The sequence below is a fragment of the Lepisosteus oculatus genome, chromosome 29 (assembly GCF_040954835.1).
Source record: "Lepisosteus oculatus isolate fLepOcu1 chromosome 29, fLepOcu1.hap2, whole genome shotgun sequence".
NCBI classification, from domain to species: Eukaryota; Metazoa; Chordata; class Actinopteri; order Semionotiformes; family Lepisosteidae; genus Lepisosteus; species Lepisosteus oculatus.
The window spans coordinates 5296656-5313125 of NC_090724.1; the positions used below are offsets into that span (position 1 = coordinate 5296656).

A 16470-nucleotide genomic window follows, 5' to 3' on the forward strand; every position below is an offset into this window, starting at 1 on the left:
ATCCGAAACCCCTCAGTCTGCTAACAACCCAAAACTTACAGTCCACAGCCACCAGAAACCCCACGGTCCACAGACACTAGTCAATTCAGAGATTCCACCCCCTCTTGAGCTTAATGGCAGAAGGTCGTCTGTGCATTCTGTCCCTGACCTTGTAACACTCAGAGTCCTTGACTTTCCAAGGCAGTCCGAAATAATCTGCACTTGGGTAACAATATTGTACTGAAGCCAAACAATGTTTTGCTTGGATAGCACTCAGAAACTTGTTACATTGTGAAAATCAGCTGAATGCAACTTTTAAACTGTTGCAAGAACAAAAACAAGTTCAGGGCAAATGCTGTCCAATGAAGGAGCAGAACCCTGGTGATTATGACCTTTTCTCAGACAGTGGTGAGAGGCTTTGGGGTTTAATAAGGTCTGGAGAGTCAGAAAGTATGAACAAATCCAGAAAAGCCTTACTCTAGCATGCTAAAGCATGACAGAGAGAAATGTGAGAAACACACCATGTCTCTCATGCAGCTTATCCAGAGGAAGCTGTAGCATGTGGTTTCTCCACACTTATGGATCAAAGAAGGATGTTGCAAACTTGCTTCAGTGGATCAAGTGCTGAAAACCCAAAAGGAATGCAATGACTTCTGTTCAGTACAATAATACAGCCAGTATATCAGGAAAGTGATCTCACTTTTTCTCCCAAGAGAAGCTCCACAGAAGGTGACTCACGCTATCCCAGAAGGAAAAACGTGCCTCCACAAAACACTGAATCAAATTCCATGTGAGAATCCTTCTGTGCACTATAAAGCTGGATTTTTCTAAACCCTTAGGCAGCTGTATTTTGCAGAGCTAAAACAATGGCTGTGCTCATTATGCTCATAAACTCATAAATACTGATAAACCAGGAAAACCACTTCCTCCCCCTGGCTGCCCACCACACCTCCGAGCCGAAACCTCAGGTGAAAGACCAGCATTGCTCCTCTGGAATGGCCTGTGCTACAATTTCTCAGTTGTACACAACCATCTGATTTGGACTGGGGCAGCAAAAGACTGCACTTTCTGACACCTTTCAAAACCCTATACAGTACTTGTCTTAATGTGATCTCGTCTATAATATGTTAATTTTGAGTGCACAGAGCAACAAAACACCCTTCTTTCGGGGGGGGGGGACCTTGGCGGAGGCAGGGCTGGTCACTGGGATTGGCACCAGCACACTGGCAGAGGGTGCACACGCGCTGCTTCTTGAATAAACAAGCTGAGACACCGTACGACTGAGTCACGCCACCCTGTCTGAACAGGAGCCACCCTCTGGTCCATACATGGTAACTGGGAGGCGGGGAGGAAGCACAGGGCATTGACCTGTTGACAGAAAGACACGCACACCTCCACCAACACTGTGTTCTACACATTTTCAAACAATTCAAGTGCAAAGGCAAATGAACCTTCCTTTTATTCTGTCATAAAGCCAAAGACCCGAACTCCAGTCACTGTTTTACAGAGATTCATCTGACACTTTTTTGTAATAATAATAATAATAATAATAATAATAATAATTAATAATTATAATAATAATAGTAATGGTTCGCACTGTTACTTACTCATTTTCTAAACTCTCTGAATTCTAAACATTCTCTAAACTCCTTCAAATTCAGACTCAAAACCATCTTCTTTAGAAGAGCCTTTACTGAACTGGTTCCATTCTTCACCCCCCTGCTCCTACTGTATTTAGAACCACCATCTACTGTCTCCTCTGCGTATTCCCATCCTGTTTATCTTGTGTATTTTTTATTGTTTATTGTGTATTTTTTGTTTATTTTTAATTGTTGCTGTTGCTGTTCATTCTCTAAAGCGCTTTGAGAAGCCACCTTTAGAGGCGCTATTTAAAATAAAGTTTATTATTACATTATTATTTTCCACACTCTAATTGAAGAGCTGCGCAATTTTGCTTCTTATGTCTCATTTGCATCGCACTGCTCAATTCCAATTTTTTAACTCTTGGGTTAGAAGTCTCTGATGCACAAACGCCTTTACAAATGGGCACATCCTCTTCAGGAATAACAAGCACAGTCAGCCTGGTCTTTCCAGGCTGCTGTGCTCAAGGCTGCTGACGAACATGAATGATTTGCTCGGCTTATTCCGTTGGGAATTGTACAGTTCGGCCTCTGTTGGAGTCCCTGCAGATTCCCAGCTGCAGCCTATTGCAGGGTAGTCAGCTGGGCATTTCCACATTACCCATACAGTAAAGGCTATCGTCACAGAAATTATATTTAGAGTTAAAATTCAATCCTAGAAAAGCATCTGTGGAGATCCTGAAAGTGCTGATGTAATGATTCAGGCACAGAAGCTCGCTCTAAAAGTAGCAGCATGCTAAAGGAATTGCAACCTGTTGCTATCTTCACTTGAAAACTAGGAGCCCACACACTAAATTTGTCTGAGGCTTCCGTTTATTATGAATGACTGTCTGTAACCTTACAAATTAACTGTTGCATTTCTAGAAAACTGTGCTCTTTTTCCTCATTGTGGGAAGTGATTTACTGTCACTGAAAAACCCTAAACGTTTCATCCTCTGTGCCCAGCTGACTTCAAGTGACCAAATGCAGCTGAAAACAACTGAAAGTTTGAAGTATATGATAGCAAATCGAATTGAAACGCAGCAGATCGTTACAAACTCTCATATCTACCGAGAACAAAACTGATTTGCCTCCTATTTGTGAAGTCCTCTCCCATTCCTGTTCAGTTTAGCTTATCAAGTTCATGCCTTCAGATTCTGAAATAAGAGAATCCGTATGTATAAAAATCATCCTGAGCATGTGAGGCTCTTTGATGTGTTTAATGGGAATCATGCTTAAAGACGCGCACGGGGGCAGTGAGGTTCATGGGAAATGTCCGACAGTTACCTCTAGCACTAAGCACACTGCTGCCGTCCATGGTGTGACTTCAAACAAAAGTATCACATGACAAGCTGTAATCGCACTCAAAGAGCAAATAGACACAGTCAGGCTTCTCCTGGTATTGTTTAGATTAGCACTTGAAAGCACACTTCCGCCCACTGAACACTTTTCAGGCAGAGTTTGAATAGGCCAGCACTCTGAGACGTGTCAGGACCATCCTGAGCCTTCCTCACACTTCGCCTGCACAGTTCTGGAGGCCCTGAAGCTGTCTCAGTTTATTTGTCATGTGCATTAGTGCAATGAAATGCTTATACTCATATACTCTGAGTCTTCCTCACACTTCTCCTGCGCAGTTCTGGTCACTCTGAGTCTGGACACTGGAGAGTACTGTTACTGGGTCAGTTGCAGTGGGCATGGTCAGAATAGCCTGGAATGCCTGGCAGAATGAGCCTCCTCAGCAGGGTGAAGCTCAGCAGGTGTGAGCCTGGCCAGCACCTGGGTGGGAGACCTCCTGGGAAAACCTAAGGTTGCTGCTGGAAGAGGTGTTAGTGGGGCCACCAGGGGGCGCTTATCCTGAAGTGTACGTGGGTCCTAATGCCTGGATCCTAACGCCTCTTATGTTAATATTTACTGTAGCATCCTTGTCTATAATAGATGTACCTTGTATCAAAAATGACATCTGGGCTAAACTGTTACACTTACAAACAGAGGGTGTTTGCCATGTGTTTGAGACAGGCCCTGGAAAGCAGCTCACATGTCAGCAGCTACAGCGCTCTCTTGTTCCCACCTGGGATTCACCCTAATCCGGAGGAAACCCAAAGTCATGTCCCCGACAGCTGCCGGATGGCATCTGCACAGCTGTTCACTTCCTCATTCTGTAGACCCCTCGGAGTCATCTTTGAACAAGAAGGCCTTGTGCAAAGCTAGTGTTCAACCAAAGAACGACCGCATGCTTCAGATGGAAGAAAACAAGGGAAACACAGACTAAGCAAAGACTGCTGTTGAAAGACAGTCATTAAGAGCCTTACCAGCGGGCAGTCAGTAAAATCAGAAAATATGTGAAGTTCTGCTTGCAGTTAAACATGTACACTCTTATTAATTAGGATCGGTTTTCCTGAAGAATGTGAAATGCGAATACTCCCTCCAGAATTGGTGCTGAGCAGACAACATTTCCAACTGTTCTTTCCTGGAATGACCCTGTACTGCCCCAGTCTGTTTTCTTTAGAAAGGGACACCTGACAGATAGTCTGCAGAGCTGAGAGACCAGATTGCTGAGCAATGTCTGCAGAGCTCTCCGGCTCGCAGTGACAGAGTGATCCAGGCACAGTCTAAACAAGCGCCATCCTGTCTTTTGTCGGGGAACAATGAGTCTCTTGGCGCTCGCTCTGTGCCAGTTAGTTACTCGGGTTACTCTTCCTTGAATCATCGCGCTGTGGCTGTGACCCAGCAAACACAAGCGACTTGAACTCCGTCAGCATCAGGAAAAGACGTTGGTGCGCCTTCTCATGGCATACACGAATTCTCCAACCCATGTGGGTTTCCATCGCATCCCAGCTTGCATTTTCCAACATTTCGAGGGGTGCACTGTGCCTTTTCGTCTTTCATTCCTTGCTCCCACGCTGCCCCACTTCTCCTGTATCGTCTCCGCCAGCAGCTGATCTCCCTGACCACCGCCAGCTGCTCACAATGCCAGCCTCTCCACACATGCCTGATGCCCTGAAACAGGAGCTCTCAAGCCCTCTTGAGAAGCTGGGTGACAACAAACTAACGTGCAGCAGGGCCACATGACCAAAATGTAACAAAGAAAAGATAAATGACACCAACCTGTCACAAATGTACATGCAGCAGTGACTCAATGCAGTGCATAGCTCACTGTCCACAAATGAAATACCAGTCATGCATGATTCAAGGTTTGTATTTCTGCTGCTGTGAATGTACAGTATAGATTGCCTGATTTAACCTTCCAGATACAGGTGTATTATTCCACAAAGATCCCAGTGCCTGGCATGCTGTGTGTGGCAAGATAGAGCTCTTACACTTACCCATGTCATCTTCTCGGTATATAATGGAGTGGTGCTCCGAGTGGCTTGTGCTGTATCTCTCGATTGGCTCTACATAATAGGTAGCATTCTGAGTCTGAATGAATCCTTCAAATTGTCCAGCAAGGATAGAGCCATGACAGGATGAACCCCTTTCATCTGTGAGAAAGGCAACAATAAAGATGGTTAACATGTTTGTAGGGTTACAGACACTGTCTGGATTGGGTAGAGGATTGTACGTACTTCAGGCAAAGGTTTAATATGGTCTGATCATGGCATCAGGTATATACAGTGCCTTGCGAAAGTATTCGGCCCCCTTGAACTTTTCAACCTTTTGCCACATTTCAGGCTTCAAACATAAAGATATAATTTTTTTATTTTATGTGAAGAATCACCAACAAGTGGGACACAATTGTGAAGTGGAACGAAATCTATTGGATTTTTGAAACTTTTTTAACTAATAAAAAAATGAAAAGTGGGGCGTGCAAAATTATTCGGCCCCTTTACTTTCAGTGCAGCAAACTCACTCCAGAAGTTCAGCGAGGATCTCTGAATGATCCAATGTTGTCCTAAATGACTGATGGTGATAAATAGAATCCACCTGTGTGTAATCAAGTCTCTGTATAAATGCACTTGCTCTGTGATAGTCTCAAGGTTCTGTTGAAAGCGCAGAGAGCATCATGAATACCAAGGAACACACCAGGCAGGTCCGTAATACTGTTGTGGAGAAGTTTAAAGCCGGATTTGGATACAAAAAGATTTCCCAAGCTTCAAACATCCCAAGGAGCACTGTGCAAGCGATCATCTTGAAATGGAAGGAGTATCAGACCACTGCAAATCTACCAAGACCTGTCCGTCCCTCTAAGCTTTCAACTCAGACAAGGAGAAGACTGATCAGAGATGCAGCCAAGAGGCCCATGATCACTCTGGATGAACTGCAGAGAACTACAGCTGAGGTGGGAGAGTCTGTCCATAGGACAACAATCAGTCTTACACTGCACAAATCTGGCCTTTATGGAAGAGTGGCAAGAAGAAAGCCATTTCTCAAAGATATCCATAAAAAGTCTCGTCTAAAGTTTGCCACAAGCCACCTGGGAGACACCCCAAACATGTGGAAGAAGGTGCTCTGGTCAGATGAAACCAAAATCGAACTTTTTGGCCACAATGCAAAACGATATGTTTGGCGTAAAAGCAACACAGCTCATCACCCTCAACACACCATCCCCACTGTCAAACATGGTGGTGGCAGCATCATGGTTTGGGCCTGCTTTTCTTCAGCAGGGACAGGGAAGATGGTTAGAATTGAGGGGAAGATGGATGCCGCCAAATACAGGACCATTCTGGATGAAAACCTGTTGGAGTCTGCAAAAGACCTGAAACTGGGACGGAGATTTATCTTCCAACAAGACAATGATCCCAAACATACAGCAAAATCTACAAAGGAATGGTTCACAAATAAACGTATCCAGGTGTTTGAATGGCCAAGTCAAAGTCCAGACCTGAATCCAATCGAGAATCTGTGGAAAGAGCTGAAAACTGCTGTTCACAAACGCTCTCCATCCAACCTCACTGAGCTCGAGCTGTTTTGCAAGGAAGAATGGGCAAGAATTTCAGTCTCTCGATGTGCAAAACTGATAGAGACATACCCCAAGCGACTTGCAGCTGTAATCGCAGCAAAAGGTGGCTCTACAAAGTATTAACGCAAGGGGGCCGAATAATTTTGCACGCCCCGCATTTCATTTTTTTATTAGTTAAAAAAGTTTCAAAAATCCAATAGATTTCGTTCCACTTCACAATTGTGTCCCACTTGTTGGTGATTCTTCACATAAAATAAAAAATTTATATCTTTATGTTTGAAGCCTGAAATGTGGCAAAAGGTTGAAAAGTTCAAGGGGGCCGAATACTTTCGCAAGGCACTGTAGGTATATATCACTGTAGTGCCCCCTGTTGATCACAGACAGGTCAACAGAACCATAAGAACCCAAGTCACACTTACAGTTTCTACGGGATGCTGAAGCACCTACTAATACAGTATGTGCATAGCAAAAGCACAAGATCTTAAGTGCTGCTTTCCTAGACTGCGATTGGTACCTTCCAGTCCTCCTGAGTAAATATGAGAGAGGTCAGCAGACTGGGATGCATTTTTTAAATGAATCCTAAAATCTTCTGTGAACCCTGTAGTGTCTCTCCTCAGCCGTAAGTGAAAAGCCCTAGAGCCAGAAACAAAAAAGCAAACAGTTAGCATTTGTCCACAGAACTGTAGATAGGCATTAGGGTTTCTGGGACCTCTGCTAAAAAAAGCTACAATCAAGTACAAGACTGAAGTGCTGCAGATCCAAAGTGAATGATAAAATCTAACACTATGGATCTCTTATTTCAGAGCAGCCGGTGGACTGACATAAGCTCGCCAATGCATTGTCCAAATTGTTTGGTTCAATCAAACTCCATAGATGGTCAGCTCTGATATCATTAGACCCATTCAGCACAGGCCAGCAGACAGAGAGGTTCAGGAAGACTCAGTTAATGCACTTTACCTCTGGAAAGCTGTGAAGTCTAGCTGGATGACACGCTTGTGCTCTTGTGTCTCTCTTTTAGCTCTCTCATGGCTCCTGTGCACAGCCCCTCTGTCATATGACAGCCCTTCATATCGCCTAATGAATGGGCTAATATCCTTTAAGGCTCCTGAAAGTTTCAGAAATGATACCACCATGATATTTTTGTTCAGATGCACGGAGAACACAGAGTAGGCAACTGACTGGGTGTAGCATAACAGAATAAGGGGAAGACAGCTAATTTTGCAGCCTTCCTGAAACCAATCCAGAAAGCGTGAGGCCTCAAGAGACCCTGTCCTGACCTGAAGACTCTGAACTGTGCAGTTAGCTTCATGTTCAACTGGCAATGTGAGGGCAGGCTTACCACAGCCATCAGTAATTGGTATGAATACAATGAACACAGCATTGTGACGTAATGACTCCGATGTATCAGTCACAGGAAGGAACATCTGTTCTGTTTCTCTAACGTGCAGCTGTGAGTGGAGGGGGCAAAGGGTTAGGAAAGCCACCTTGCCCCAATCTAGCTAATCAAATTGCTCCTCTCACTCTCCCAGGTTTGAACAAGAACCTCCAGATGGCATGTCGAACTCTACATATTGTGCTTGTGATGTAGCGTCTCCTGACATTTATTGGCTGGTATTTATTATCAGCCATTTCTCAGTCATTTATTCATTTGAAGATGGCCCTAGCAAGAGCAGTCCTGCATGCTATCCCAGATTCTACCCATCACTACTTGTTTGTGCCCTTAGATCCCATCTGATGCCTGCACACCCTGAACCATTCCATCCCCAGCATTCCAAGGACAGGAAGGAGAAACAGGCCACCTTTCAAAGACAGAACTACAGCAGGTTCCAAAAAAACAAGCACTTCAAAATGAAGTCAGCATACCTTAGATTCACAAACTAGTGTAAATAAATCCTGTATACCTCCCCGGAGAGCCAGGAGGGAGAAAAAATAACACTTTCCCATAAACTGATGGTGTGTTGGAATAATTCCTTTTTATCCGTAACATTCCAGAGCAGACAAGCCAAGGCAAGCCCCCCACAAAAGTGATTTCCGCTCCGGAGCCAACAGAATTGCTGGTGTACATGTAACATCCCAACCCAAGTGTGACTGACAGCCATCAGGGCTGCGCAGCTATTTGAACGTGATGAAAGAAAGGCATCTTACCTGCTCTAGGGATGTCTGAGCCACACAGAGACACCAGCAACAAGTATTTGATACTATTCATGATTTAGAGACTCGTCCGCAGTCTGGGAAAGCTTCAGGTTTCTTGCTCTTTAGGGCACATAGCTTGCGTTTTAGGATGAAGGTGAATCATTGTTTCTTGCACACAGTTCAGCTTTTTCATTGGTTGTTTTCCAAAGAAGAAAAAAAACACCTCTCGACACATTCGGGCATGTCACACATGGCATGCGTATCCCTAAAGGCATGAATTTTAGAAGAGAGGCAAAGCTCTTTCTGACTGAGGGACAGCTAAGATGTAGCTGGTGTTGCATGCTGAATTGTGAAGGTACTGTTTTCATTTTTAAGGCTCAGCTTTGACACTTTTATTTTTAAAAAGATAAAATAGCCATCCACATGGCTAGAGTGAAAATTCATTCAATTATCAAGACCAGTTATTTGTCTTGAATCAAACCCCTGACCTGTTTTTCACTGGGGATTAACATCTGATTGCTGGAAGGTGGTGCACTCTATTGTGTTTCTGATCTGTCCTCTGCGAGCTGTTTTTGTAATCTAAACCCCTGGTAATCCAGCTCTGGAGAGAACGGACTTCAGGGGAAAGGAAAATAGCAAACAAACTTTGCTATCTGAATAAAAAAAACAGAAAGAGCTTTTAAAATGAAACAATATCAGGGATTCAGACAATTTCTCAATGTACACTATTGGACAGTCAAGGGCAGTGATTCCCATATTTTTAGGGTGACTTCCAGGGTCCCTATTGAAAGTATTTAGATAGTTGAATAAGAGCTAGCGATGGAAGCTTACAGCAGTGATGCCAATGTCTACATCTGGCCACAGTGGCTGCACATGAGAGACATAGTCCTGCTGCTTTCTAGACTCTGCTCCATCTGCCTTTTCACAAAGATCATGGCAGGGCACTCGTGCTTTAAGACTGAGCAGACACAGAGCTGGGGTCCTCCGCTACAGTGTTTTCTCAATGTTTTAACTTCTGAATTCTTTCCATGCCTGCTGCTGCCTTGACTATAGACACACTGAGACACGATTGGCCGCTGAGGACAGCCTGATCTCAAAGTGGGCGGAGTCTGGCAAACTCTCAGCACGCCCTCCCTGTAGCGGCACTTTGCAAAGGTTACTTTAGGACACTGTCTGACAGCTTGGAACCCCACATACATCAAGAGCTATGGGACTGACCTCCCACACTTCCATGGGCCCCTCAGCTACACTCACAGCCAATCCAAGAACACAATTCCTGTAACCCCTGCAGCTCCTGCTGGCACGAAGAAAGTGTGTGCACTCCAGAATTCTCTCAAAATATTTCCATATGGCTTGCATATCTTTAACAAGGGGTATTAAAATTCCTGCATCTATACTATAGATCTTCTTTACAGATCTATTTCAGATCTGAGTGAGATACAATCTGATTAATATACAGCATCTTTTTCTTAGCACACTACTCCTCGCTTAGCCCAGCTACACAAGTTACCTGTTGGGATTGTGCATGACCCTTAACCTCTCACCCATTACCTTCCAAAGCTCCAGAGAACATGGAACATGTGTGTAAGTGTGCAACTGTGAGCAAGGGTAAGGAAGTTCTTACATTTGCACGTACAGTAATGTATTACACAGGAATGCAGATGCATTCAGTCTGAATTTAAGTAGCTATGTCTACAAATCTCATCACTGCAGTCACAATCTGAAGATTATGAGGCAAATTCAATTGCAAACATGCCAAAACATACCTCTTTATTCTACCTGAGCTTTTCTGGATGGTACAATTTTAAGTTGTCTTTATTGACAGTAACGTATTACTAACTGCAGATGTGGGATATGAATGTGGTGCTGCAGAGTCTTGGTAAAACAGTCCTGTTGTTATGCAAAAGTAAAACCAACAAAGCAGGAAAACAAAACAGGGTTATTTCTGATTGGATTTTAAGCTTGTAATTAGTATTTTTCTGTTCCATTCAGAGTTCCTTGGGATGTTGAGATCTCAGAAAAGTTCTTCAAGCCTTGTATATTTTCTAATATTTTGTGTGTGTATCAAAGCTCAATACAGGAGACAGATATTCATAATCATCCACATCCTCTGGTACAAAATGGCACAAAAAGGCACACAGCTTGCAGGTCTTTAAATGTTGCGAATTATAAAAGATTAGTCTGGGAACCAACTCACCCTTCACCCATCGTTGACATCTAACCTTCTGAGCTGTAAAAATTCATTCACTACCTACTTAATGAAAGAACATTTTCTCACAGAAATACAATTCCAATTACTTCCTAATGTTAAACCCTACAGCAGTGTATCTTTGCCTCTAGCAAGAGTATTCTTTTAAGCATCAGGGCACATGGTAGCTTTTTATAATATACCACTTTCTATTTCACAGGGAAAAAGGAAAAAATATCCTCTTCAAGTACTTATTTATACTATAAACCTTCATTTAATTCCTGTGTTTACTGCAACTAAATGGATTTCATGTCAATGGAATTATATAACACGATGCTCTGTTTGAACGATTATTCGTTAACGGACACAGGCTGTTAAGGCATTTCTGATCCTAAACAGAGTTAATGCTGAATGTGCTTATGAATGTTTGCAAATTTTATATTTTAAGCATCCCATGGTCTCTCCAGGCAGCACTGGTAGTGCAGTGGTTAGCATTGCTTCCTTGCAGATCTGGGGCCCTGGTTTTAATTCCGGATCTGGGGTGCTGTCTGCGTGGAGTTTGCATGTTCTCCCCATGGTTGTGTGGGTTTCCTCCCACAGTCTAAAGACGTGCTGGTAGGTTAAGTGACTTCTGGGAAACCTGGTCCTGGTACGAATGTGTATCTGGGTGTATCCTGCCTTGCACCCACTGCTTGCTGGGATAGGCTCTGGCTCCCCGGTGACTCTGTACTAGATAAAGTGGTCACAAAATGAATGGAGGGATGTTCTCTCTGGTCTCTACTATACAGTGTTTGCTCTGAAGCAGTGGAAGGTTGTGGGCGGGTGTCCTGGGTGGGGAACCGAGTGTTGAACCCTTGTGCAAGCCACTTCCCTCCCACAGCTTCTATAAAATGTCTTTGCGGTATTAATGGCCACACATTTTTGTTGCTCTGGATGAAAGTGCTGTGATGAACTGCTGCCCCGTCCAGGGTGTATCCCTGCTTGCTGAGACAGGCTCCGGCTCCGCCGCTCCCCTGAATTGGATGAAGCAGTTAGAAAAACGGATGGATGAATAAAAATGTCATCTAAATAAATTAATCATAATACTCTGGGGGAAGAGTACTTCGGGTCCAAGCCGACTCATGCTTCTGTTCTGTCGTTCACCAAAATGGGCTTTAGGATGTCAAAGAAGCCAGGGAGACACCAATGGATTCAGTTTGATGAATTCCTCTTTTTACAATGAGAAGCTTCTCTAAGTGCCTCATAAGAACCTGCCGAGACAGCAGGGATGTAGTGTTTGGATCTGCACTGCACTCCCAAAACTGAGTACACAGCTCCACCTATCTGTACCACGGGTAACACTAAGTCAAGGGCTGGTTTAAATGATGGGATCTATTCCAGCTCTTGCTTGTTCTACAGTAAATCCCATTGCCACAGTTCACACTGATTCTCTTTCCTAACAAACAGAATTTAGTTTCTGATGGCTCAGCAGTAACTGCTCCTAAAAAGAACATTTCTTTCAATCTTATCTGAGTTCAATTGCAAGGTACTTTTTTTTCAGCAGTACGTTTTGCAATTCTAACATGACATGTTTGGCTTTTAACTAGAATTAAGCAGGGAGTCTTTTCTTGTCAAACACATTTTTACATTTCAAATTTTGATTCAACATTCCAAAGAAAAAAATATGTTGATGGGATATACTGTTTCACAGAAATATTTCAATAATAACCACAATGTGGAAATAATATACCTTTACTGCAGCATATTCTAAGAGATGGATGGATTAATACTAATTAACTATTCAAACATCTTCTGCTTAACAAGACATTTTTACATTTTATCAATAAAAAGAACAGGTTTGCAATTAGAAATTCAAGGGAAAAATTACATTTACACAGAGGTACTGTATGATGAAATAAGACGACAGTTCAGACAGCTCTGTCAAGCCTGTTTGGGAAACAAGCAAACCTTGAAAAGCTTCAGAGACAAAATAATTCAAGCACCAAACATTCAACAATTTAAAGTCTTTTTGTGAACAATTAAAAACAAGACAAACTATCAGGGACCTTTAAATAACTTGCCTTCTGATTTTGCACCACATATATTCTGTAAATTCCAATACACCAAATGTGTATCGGAACCATTCGCCGTGTTTGTAATGTCTCCCAGTGTAATAAAACCCTACAGACAATGTTAGTTCATTAAAGCCTTTGAAAAATGTCCTAAAGGCAACATAGATGTAGGTGACCTTATACACACTGCATGGAATTTTCTTCCTTGCCTCCATGGTACTGGAAATTCAAGTCCCAAGGGTGTCTAGCTTCTAAGAGATATCTCAAATAACTGCAAGAGATGTTACATGTTGTAACCATTCATTTTTCTTGTGATGTGCAGCTACAACTGTCAAGAAATCTCTTTTTGCAGGAAATCAGAACTGACTGCTCCTGTTTTAATTTCAGATGGTAGTTTGGAACTAATGCATTTTACTTCAAAAGTCAAGTATTACAGATGTTGGGGTCCTTCTTCATAAACACTTCTGCAGCATTGCCACAAGTGGATGAGTAACGGTTAAGTATCTCACAAGACTAAAGGGATTCGATTACCAATGTCATTTTAATATGTGGGCCTCTGTTGTACATTGTTAACAACATTATTGAATTAGCGATGTGGCTGACGAAGATAGGCGAGACCATAAAAGAATTGCATTGATATAGATTAATTATATTTTCATTTGTATATCTATGATGCAAATCAATACTAAAAGCAGGAAAAAATAAAATGTAACGAAGAAATGAAAGTGGGGAAGAGTGAAAAGTGTAAAAAAGTACAAGTCAATTAAATTCATGCTTAAGCAAAAATGTGGGCTACAGCCAAGGACTTTCTGACATGAATTAGCACCAGTTGCACAATGTAACCAACACACTAGCAGCCTTATCTGATAACCTGTAGCTCACAGCCAAGCCTCAGCATTCACACAATCAAGAGGCTGCATGATAAGCGCTCAAGGGGCAGCGCAACCTCACAACACAGATAAAGCTGTATCCTGTTGTCTAAATATAGACTTTCAGCCATCGCCCCTTGCTGACAGGAGAAACCACAGTGTTGCCTGACTTCCTGGCTCTCTACTCTCCAGTGCCAAAGTCACTGCCCTACAGGAGAAACAAGTCTGTTGAGTAATAAAAACAGTCAATAATTGCTTACACTTAGAAAGCGCTTTACAGGTAATGGGGACTCCCCTCCACCACCACCAGTGCGCAGCCCCACCTGGATGATGCAACAGCAGCCATAGTGCACCAGTACTCTCCCCACACACCAGCTCTCAGTAGAGAGGAGAACAAAGTGATGAAGCCAGTTCAGAGAGGGGGATTATTAGGAGGCCATGATTGGTAAAGGGCAATAGGAAATTCAGCCAGGATGCCGGGGTAACACCCCTACTCTTTTCGAGAAATACCCACAGAGTCAGGACCTTCGTTTTACGTCTCATCTGAAGGACAGCACCTTTTCACACATTTTAGTGCCCCCTCACTATACTGGAGCCCACAGAGACCGCAGGGTGAGCCCCACCTGCTGGCCCCACTAACACCCTGTCCAGCAGCAAACTTAATTTTTCCCAGGAGGTCTCCCATCCAGGTGTACTGACCAGGCTCACACCTGCTGGCAATCGGTGGGCTACCAGTTGTGGGTTGCAGGGTGATATGCCTGCAGGCTTTAGTCAGAGCTTCGGAAGCTTGTGCAAGGATTTAAAACAGTGAAAAATGCCACAAACGTCTGCTCGGTAGCAATATAAGTGTTAAACGTAGCCAGTGCAGAGTAACAGGGTGCAACAGGAGCTCTGTGCACCGAGGATGTTGCGGAAGCGACTTCACCCCCTTGCAAAAGAATTAGCCGCTGTTTCGGGACTGGGGCTGAGTGCATTTACTGGAGCCCACGAGTGACAATGAGCGAATACCGGCAGGGTCAGGACAACGCAGTTTGCAGCAGCGGTCCAGGCAGCTGTGTGCCCAAAACGTAGGACTGGATGCTGTACTAATACCCCCGAGCATGGTGCTTGTCTGAAAAATCGCTTCGATAAGTGCTGTGCTGAATAATTGGGTCTCCAGGTTATCACTGGAAATGAGAGCATGTTATTAACTGACTTATCCGGTAAAATAAAGGCCAAACAATTCCGTAACCTTGTTGTCATTTTGTACGACAGTAGACTGGGCGGCTTTTATGTAACCAGTGAGATGAGATGGGATGGAAAGAGAGCACAATCCTGATTTATGGCACCGTGCTCTGAGCATGTTTGCGATTTCCACATCGTCCTTAAACCTCCATCTCACACCCTAATTTGCGAAACGCTTCTTGTAAAACGTGGCATTGTCACGCCGACGGCTTGGTGGGCATGCATGAAGTCCGTGACAGAAAGGTCAAGGCCCGGAGAGTTACACACGCCCTTCTTGTATTTTCAGATCCATTTCAGTTCCTTTTGTCCCTTCCTTTACCTAAATTGCTGAGTCTACAGCGACTCAGACACGAGCCCCACGCTGCACGGGTCACACATATTTTTTCTAAAGTTTGTGAAGGTCAGCCTTGCAGTTTATGAGATGAGACTCATCACGTTTTCGAAAGACCCCCTATCTGAACGTCCCAACACACGCACACGTTCTCGCCCTGGAGTGTCTCCTCCTTTTTTTTCCCACCTTACCTGAAGATCTTCTCCCGAGCTCTCCAATTGGTTTCCCCAAGGGCGCTGTTAAAGGCCAACATCGCCACCATGTGGAAGGGAGTGGAAGTGTCGGTGCTTTCTACTAACACGTTATAACTGCAGCACAAGCACTCCGAAACAGGCTACATTTAAGATCAAGTAATAGGTTTATTCCATGCTGAAAAAAAAGAAGAGAGAAAACACAACGTTTCGGCCGTGGTGTTTTCTCTCTTCTTTTTTTCAGCATGGAATAAACCTATTACCTGTTCCTTTGCAGCCTACGCATGCTGACGCAGCTACCCACCTGAACTACTACATTTAAGATCAGATCACTTTATTGGCCCTATACAATTTCTGGCATTAGGAATTTGTCTTTTTGCATACCCCCAGCTTGCTCTCCATGAGACACACAGACAGGGAGAGAAGCTGGGGGTCAGAGCGCAGGGTCAGCCATTGTACAGCGCTCCTGGAGCAGTTGGGGTGAAGGGCCTTGCTCAGGGGCCCAACGGAGTAGGATTCCTCTGCCAGCCGCGGAATTTGAACCGGCAACCTTCCAGCCACAGTGCCACCACTGCGCTCCTACTTTTGATCGCCAGTGAAAATGTCACCTACAACCGTACAAGTAGTTCTTCATATTTTACATTACAAAGACGCCTTTAAAATGTGTACTATGAATCGTGAGTGACGCATCCTACTCTTTATTTTATTTATGCTGACATCGCAAAATAAAACCAACGTGCAGGACCTTGTAATGCTCAAGTCTACAGAACATTTACGTCTTTCCGAAAAAGGTCTGTCTGTCCCTGCTCAGCAGGTGCACTCTCTCACAAAAGTCCAGGAAATGTCAGAGAACCTGATTCTATGCACACTGCGAACACTTAAAATCTGTTCGTATCTGATTTTCATTACTCATTTCACTACAGTATTAATGAGACATGCGGTATAGAATAGGTAGAACGTGATTAAAAATGACTTACCGTGATTATAA

The 16470-nt window shown here is 43.6% G+C and overlaps 1 protein-coding gene across 2 annotated transcripts in view; it reads right to left on the bottom strand.

Moving 5' to 3' along the window:
- LOC102693175 (disintegrin and metalloproteinase domain-containing protein 10) overlaps positions 1-8808 on the bottom strand; it is a 35007-nt gene extending 26199 nt beyond the window's left edge. The window contains exons 1-4 of one of the 2 annotated variants that reach the window (XM_069185921.1): positions 8641-8808; positions 7453-7600; positions 7010-7128; positions 4922-5077 (exon numbers count right to left, since the gene is read on the bottom strand). In XM_069185921.1, the coding sequence (XP_069042022.1) occupies positions 4922-5077; positions 7010-7128; positions 7453-7600; positions 8641-8701 (484 nt within the window). In that variant the 5' untranslated portion in view covers positions 8702-8808. The remainder of the gene's footprint in view (positions 1-4921; positions 5078-7009; positions 7129-7452; positions 7601-8640) is intronic. The other variant, XM_006639991.3, reaches the window with a different exon arrangement.
- Positions 8809-16470: the final 7662 nt, after the last annotated feature.